General features: G+C 42.9%; 1 protein-coding gene across 1 annotated transcript in view; it reads left to right on the forward strand.

Annotated features, from left to right (window-relative positions):
• Positions 1–7893, forward strand: part of Chn2 (chimerin 2) — a 344103-nt gene that overhangs the window by 310077 nt on the left and 26133 nt on the right. Inside the window, exon 7 of the mRNA XM_008841528.3 lies at positions 4620–4697. Within this exon, the coding sequence (XP_008839750.1) occupies positions 4620–4697 (78 nt within the window). The remainder of the gene's footprint in view (positions 1–4619; positions 4698–7893) is intronic.

Consider the following 7893-nt stretch of genomic DNA (forward strand, 5'->3'; position numbering starts at 1 on the left):
TTACAGTTGAATTAATACAGTTATACAATATTGAATTTTTTAAAAAATTAAAAAATAATAATTCTTTAAAGCATAAAAATTTGCTCCTTAATAATCAGTAGGTGTGAAAAACATTACCATTGAAATCTACCTGATGACTTTATAACCATGCTCAGATGCCGAGGAGCTCAGAAAGTAACTGACTGTGACTAGTAATAATCAGATATATAGAGATTAGAAACCATGTGCAAACATCTTAGTGTTAATTGCATTAAAAATGAATTTTTCTGTATAAAACTGTATTTTAGTAATGAAATGGAATTTTTAAAGGTTAAAACCTCATTTAATTTTATATCTTATAGGGTTTATACTGAGTACAATATTGTATAATCATATTAATTCAACTGTAAACCTAAAAATTACAGCCAATTCTGAAAGAAATGTATCTTAGCCCTGGAAATTGTTATTGAATATGTCAATGCTGTTGTAAGGAAATGCTTCTTCTAATTAAGTGGTTATTAAGTAAATAATTTTTAAAAAGAATGTCCATTGTAGCAGTAGGCCCAATGACCTAAAGATGACCACAAGTCAAATACCCATCAATTGATGAGGGCATCAACACAATATGGTGTATCCACATAGTGGTTCCATACTCGGCAATACAAGAAACAAAGTTTCATTCAGTGCTACACTGTGAACAAGCCCTGAAAACATGGTACAAAGATACAGAAGGCCATATGTTGCAGGATTCCCATCATTATGAAATATTCAGAACAGGCAGATCTATAGACAGCATATTGGTGGTAGTCATGGGCTTCATGGAGGAAGAACTAGGGAGTGACAACCACTGAAACCAGATAGTGACAGCAGCTGCAGAACATGGTGGTTCTCCTACCTACCATTGAATTATTGTACATATTAAAGTCGTCTAAATGGTCAATTTTACGTTATGTATATTTTATCACAATAAAAAATGAAGGTTGTTCTTGTGGGGTGGGGAAAGTCTACAGCTACTTAGATTTGCCAACATGCTATCAGCTACCAGTTGTGGGACCTTGGGCAAGTCACTTAGTCTCATAGTTTCTGTGTCCTCATCTGTATAATATAGGTACTCATAGAGTGTTAAAGTTTTTATAATAGTGTAGTGTTCTAGTGTTAAATATCCTAAGTGAGTAGAAATACACAACATGCTTAGCATGGTATGTGGCATGTAGTAAGCACTCTTAAATTCTTGTGCTATTAATTTAACCTAGACAAGCCTCACTTGGGTAAGTCTTTCTCATGGGCAGTATTTGGCAATGCCCTGAGACATTTTCAGTACCAACAATGGCAGTTCTACTGGTATCTAGTAAGTAAAAGCAAGGGAGGGGTGCTAACAAACAGCTCACAACACACAGCACAGCCCTTCACTGAGCTGGCCCGTGTGCCAGCAGTTGAGGGAAAATCCTGTGTCTAAACAGGACATGAAGAGAAATGTGCTTCATCTGTGGAAAGTTTAGGTAAGACTGGGTCAGATGAAGATGTCTGTTAGAAAAAGACCATCAGTAAGACCCAGTGTCCACTGTGTATTGGGGACACTGCATTCTATGTAGTAGAGGATGGAAACAAGACTAAGGAGCTGCCCTGGAGATGCTCAGATACAGAAGAGCTCTGTGCGAGCCTTTCTGAAGAGGGAGTGGTTTTGTAGTCATTTTTCTTTAATAAGAGGGTGACTCAAGGTCACCCACAGGGTTGTCATGCTGCTGCAGGGCTAACATTTGCAACTTCTATAAATAGGACTCTTAGGGGAACTGTGTGTGGTTCTTGCCTGTTTCTGAATGCATTTTGTCTTTGGGTAAATGCTGTCGAAGAAATGTCTGAAAAAGAAATCACTGCTATGAAGAGAAATAAAAATTGCTGGTTATAAGTAATGATGGAAACACAAGAAAAAATATTAAGGCTTGTATTCAACTACCAGTGGGTCAAAAGGAGGAGCTTCTCATTATCCACTTGCCATGAAAAGAGTTATTTTATCTTATTCTGAAACTGCACATTCATGCAATTTGCTGAGTACAGATCACAGAATTGGATGTGACATGACACAGTTGCTTTGCCACCAAAAGACCTGTCTTGATTTACTAGCAGTGAAGAATTTTTAAAAAAGATTTTTTATTCCTGGTCTCCAAGTATCTACCTAAGGCTAAGCCTGGAGGCCTTTCTAAGCTATGCCAAACCCTGACTCAGTCCTCCAGTGACAACTGAACTTTGGGACTGGTCAGAGAAAGGGCCGTCAGGAGGGAAAAGCCTCCTAGGAGGTCTGTTTCTTGGAAGCCAGGCTGCAGGCATGGTGAGGACCATCTTATTCGAAAGACCCCATACCATAGGGCATCATTTTTCCTCTCCTCCACAGCTTTGCCTTCCTCCATTTGCAACAACTTTCCAGAACCTTGTATATGTTTAGTGGCAGCTATAGCAAGGAATCCCATTAGACATTTGCAAGGAAAACAAAGGTGAGCCAGACATGGGCATGCTGTGTGAGTTCTTGGTATAGCGGGGAGCAGTATCTGTCATTGATCCCTCAAATCCAAAATAGTAATGCTGATGATATGTGATGAGAAAGGGTGCTTCAGAGGTGCAATAGACCTCCAGTGGGAAGTCTGCGTGTCTTCTTAGCATTTCACTTAGAATGTAATACTACTGAGGATGTAGACACATTAAAATGATGTTAGAATAATCAAGAGGAGCAAGCTGCCACATCAAGAAGTTAAGTATGCCAGGGAGTACATTTGCTAGGTTGTGAAGGAAATGAGATGAGCTAGATACTGAGGCCAGGAGAAGCCCACAGTGCTGAGACATGTTTGGACATGGTGTTTTCCGAGCTGTGGAAGCATGTGTGCATGTGCAACATGGCTGTGTGTGCAACACGGCTTACACGGGAGTTTGAATTTTGGAGGGCAGGACAATGGGAAAAGGAGAAGGCCTGGACCGTATTTGAGATAATGCATTTGGGGGCATGGTGGCAGGATGTGGCCGAAGGGCACAGTGTTTCAGTGCTCAGGGGCGGCGAGCAGATGTTTTGCCTTTTAGTCTTCACTCTGCTGCTGAAACTAACTGCATGTCCTTCAGCAAATTGTTTTTCAATGCCTCAGTCTTTTCATTCAGAAAATGAGCAGAAAAGTCTCCTCCTTCACACCCGTGTACTGAAGAGTAAGTGAATAAATGCACTCAGTACATTCTGCACATTATCTGGTGTGGTCTGAGTGACTGTTTCACGTAAACTTTGGCTGTTACTTCTAATTAAAGGTAGCTAGATGAAATGGAAGAGTGGACTTCTGTACCAAGCCGAAACGATGGAGCATGGGAATAGGGAATCACAGCAGGCAAGGGTTGATCTCTCACTATTTGCCACAGGGCTGCTCGGAGGGCTCTGTGGAGTCATTGGCCCAAGCCTCAGCACACAGGATGAATTTCATGAGCCATCCATCTCCACACCCACCCAGCCACCGCATTCTTCTTGTTTTCTAGTTCTTAAAGTATCATTTTAGTGCCTGGCATTCACTGCCTTCAAGTTTACCTAGGGTTCAGGAGTGTCCCAAGACATCACAGTTTTTCCAGTTCTATTAATAGAAGGACCTAGGACCAAAAACTGTGGTCCCACAGGAGGCCACTAAATGCTTTTAAAAGCAAAAAGGACATTGGGGGAAGCCAGGGCACTAACCGAAGGAGCATCTGAGATGCTGTGTTTATAAGGAAAACAAGTGATGCTTGGGTTTTAGTTAAGGAATATCTTGTCTTCATGGGATTGAGGGGGAGTTGAGAGAGGAAGATCTAGGGAAATGGAAAAATCCCACAGAGAGATAGCCTGCCTCTTGGTTTCTAACTCACTGTGGAGCTTGTGGACTTTAGAAAATGTCTTGCTCTTCTTCCACAACCAGCTCAGCTCAGACTGTTCCATTTCTATGCGTGTGTAAAAATAAAGGGATGGCTTTCAAATATTGGGCAGATTTGAAAAATAGATGGGACTTTATCCCTATAAGATTAATCAGTCATCTGGGTTTTAAGGCTTAATTTGCTGGAGGCCAGCCCAGAATGAGGTTCAGAGGCCCAGAATAATTGGATACAGTCTCAGACTTTGAACACCAGTGTGTGTGTGTGTGTGTGTGTGTGTGTGTGTGTGTAATTGCTGCTGCTGCCTCCCTGAATCCCAGTGCTGACTGGGTATTGCTTCTGGGGGTGGCTATGCACATGAATGTGTGCTATTGTTCCAGGCACACGCCAGCCATAAGAAATTGCACAAAGCAGGCCCATCCCCACACTGCCAGGGCCCCCTCCATCACTCATACCGACCGGCCCTTCCAGATCACATGCCGCAGGCCTCTGCAGACAGGACACAGCTGCTTCAAATCTACTGCCTCACATTAGCCGCGGATCTCAACCCTGTCGGCTCTGAGAGCTCCACAAGGGAAACTCGAAAGAGCTGCGATCCAAGCACTATGTTCTCCCAAGAACTGTGGCTGGAAAACGAGAAAAAGTGTGCTGTGGTTCGGAAGTCTAAGCCGGGCAGGAGGCGCCAAGAGCTGCTGGCCGTGGCACTGGGGGTAAAGGTGGGACTCAAAGGTGGCTTTCTTTGGTCTCCTTTCAAACTCTTTGCCTGTTCACAGATCTCCTCGCTGGTTCGAAGGGCCGCCCTCACACACAATGACAACCACTTCAACTATGAGAAGACGCACAACTTCAAGGTAAGTGTCTGCATCCTTTCTGCTGCCATACCCTGGTGTGGGAGGGATCCTCAGTGACTTTCCTCTGCTTGCTAGTAAGGAAGGCAGGAGGCAGCAAAGTCCTTTGTTTTCCACATTTGACTACATACATAACCCCGCTGCTTTGCATCAATTCTGAGGCCTGAGGAAGTCCTTTAGGCCACACCAACCGATACCTGAAATATGCATGTACACTGACCTAGTTCTGGGGAACCAAGCCCACTTCCTCTTCAGCTTTCTGTGTCCAGAGAAAGGAGAGCATGCCCGGTCTGTGACATTTAGAGGCCTTCTGGGGAAAGGCCAGTGTACTTTTCCACTTTGAAGAGCTGTGCCCAGCACTGCTATCTACAAGAGATAGAAACAGTTGTCCTCTTCGGGGTTTGAGTTCTGTCATTTGTTTACACTGTTGCTAACTCGCCTGTTTCTGTGTAGACAGCTGTGAAAGTCACAACACTGAGAGTCCCCATCCAGCAGCTTTTGTGACCGTTCTCAGTGCAGGGGCACCAGACCAAACAAAAAGTTAGGGGGACCCTGTGCGAGTTTAAGTGGATTTTCCCATCTGCTATCTCCACTTTAGACCAGCTCTTGATGTGAGGTGTCCTGAAAATTATGGCCTGTTTCCTTTGCATTGTCCAAGAAGCTGTTTGTTTGTGGGTGTTGCCAATGCGAAACTGCCTCCTCATGGGAAAGCTGCTGAGGGGAAGGAGACAGAGGGCAGAATTAGAGATTTGTTCCAGCAAATGGAGTAATGATAACTGGAAATTGGAGGGTTTGCAGAGGAATGCTCCAGGGGATTAGACTAGGTAGGAGGAACAAAACGTGCATTGCCTTCTGTTAAATTCTGATTTCTGGCCCAGGCCAGTGACTATGGGAGCTAAATTGATCAGCAGTGACCGGGGAAACAGTACGAAGGGTCCGCCCTTCATGAGGATGTGTGCATCTATTAAATATGCATTCATGTTAGTCTGAGTCTCTGCTTCTGTTTTTAGAAAGCAAGTTGCTCCAGCTTTGCATGCTATCTTTGAACAAAGGAATGGAAGCCTTCAGCCCCACAGATTTAGTGTGGGGTGGAGAATGGCTTGTGGAGGACCTTTCCACACCAAGGCTCTTAATGTTTCTCCCATCACTGACTACTGACAGATCTAATTTAGATAATAAAATTTCTACTATTTTCTCCTTCCTGTTTTCCATTTTAACCCTCTTCTGTTTCCCTTGAGAAACTGTTTTTTTGACTTTTGGCAGAAATCCTTGATTTCTTTGCATCCTGTGGATGTACTACCAGGGCTGACAGGGTGGATCTTGTGGGACTTGTAAGTCCTTTTCCTTCCTCTCAAAAATTCCAATTATTTTGCTCTGAAGATACACTTGGAACTGTGCCCTCCCATAATGTTTGTATGAAATGGCTTCTTCATGGATATACTCTGAGTTTATGTTAAGCATGTATGAAAATTTAGTTGATTGGCATTTCGAAACCAATGTCAGTCTTTTTTAATCTTGGATGTCGGAATGGGAAATTAACCTTAAGACATTTTTTTTAGTTGAATCTTATTTCTTCATTTGCTCACATGGTATATTGACTATTTATCATGGAAAATCACCAGCAGCTTTTTAAATGTTTACTTGAACATTCAACATCTGCTCAGTGTGCCCTCTTCTCTGGAGAGATGAAAAGGTGAAGAATAGACACGCTGTTCTAAGGATCCAGCAGCCAGGCAAGAGGGCATTCAGATAGGAGTATGTCTCTTCTGTTGCTTGACTAGACATCTTTGAAAGCTCATAGGCCCTGGAGTAGCTGTGGTAGTTAATTGTGGCTTTCAATGGTACCGTCCGTGCCACTGTCCTTCACGTTAAGTTGCAGGGGCTGGAGGGGGCGTTTCCCGTGCCATCCTCTGCTGCACGCTCCCTGGGTCCCTTGCCCTCTCTTCATCCCCAACTGACTACAAGTGGAATCATTGCACGGTCTTTGGAAGAACATTCTAAAAGTGGATCCTTGTTATAAACACAGCAGTGGGATTTTAGGGACAAGCCACAAACTAAAGAAATAAGCCCCACTATCTGCTTGAAATTTGGGGGTTATATCTTAATTTTACATTGGCTTTTAATTTATGTTGATTTCTAATGAATTTTATTATGGAACTTTCTTCATTTATTATTGGGGGATATTATGTACATAACACGGAGTTAGTGTTCAATAACAAGAATGAATAATCAATTTTTTGTGCTTATCAGCAAATAGACTTTACTTACTCCTTTCTGAATTCCTACCCGAGACAGGAATCAGCCAGCAGAGTCTGACGCCTCGTGCCCAACAAGCTCCCATACCCTGGTCAGGTCTGGTCAGTGCTGCACTTGGGAACTTCTTCATGAGGAATGATCAGAAATTCTCAACACTATACAAGTTGGGAAGGAGCCCCCCTCAGAAACTCCCAGCCACTGCCCTGAGAACAGAACATACCCAGCACTTGCTTTTTGAACAACACTGCCTGGGGTAGGAGGATGCAGCCAGTGTGTGCGAAAGCTTTTTCAAACAAAGTATGGTTATGCCTCACTTCATGCAATTCTTATGTACTTTTCAATACTGAGTGCGAATGCAGTCTGGGCTAGGGTTCCTTGTACCTACTAGGCACAAAGACATATTTACAGAAGTGACAGTGAAATGAACACATTCCAATATAAAATGAAAATTTTCTGTTGAGGAATTTTTAAAAACTTCTATTTAAATCAGCAACTCTGTTATCTAGCTGGCTGAAAGGGACTCTCTTCTTTAGATGGGATAGTCCTCTTAATGGACTACCCTAACGCATCTTGTGGCTAGCCTCAAAAACTCTTCAGGTGAGCAAACCCCTGAACCCCAGCAACCTGGGTCAGTGTCTTTCTGTGCTACTCAGCACATAATGAGGCAGCCGGAGCTTAACATCTCTGACCACTACATGATCTTTGGCAAAGAGCTGAGCTCTCCTGACCTCAATTTCCTCATCTATAAAATGGGACGATTGTTAAGGGATTTAAAGAATATGTGGAAATCGGCAGTTGGTTCTTCTGCTACTGCCTGCTTGCTATTCTCTTTGCAGTGAGCTACTTAAATGTTGAGAATTAATCCATACAGAGAAACTGTGACTTCTTTGGCCCCTTTAATAAGTATTTGTTTGATGGAAACGTTTATCATTACTTTACTACA

This window comes from Nannospalax galili, unplaced genomic scaffold (assembly GCF_000622305.1).
Source record: "Nannospalax galili isolate Female #2095 unplaced genomic scaffold, S.galili_v1.0 scaffold158, whole genome shotgun sequence".
NCBI lineage: Eukaryota > Metazoa > Chordata > Mammalia > Rodentia > Spalacidae > Nannospalax > Nannospalax galili.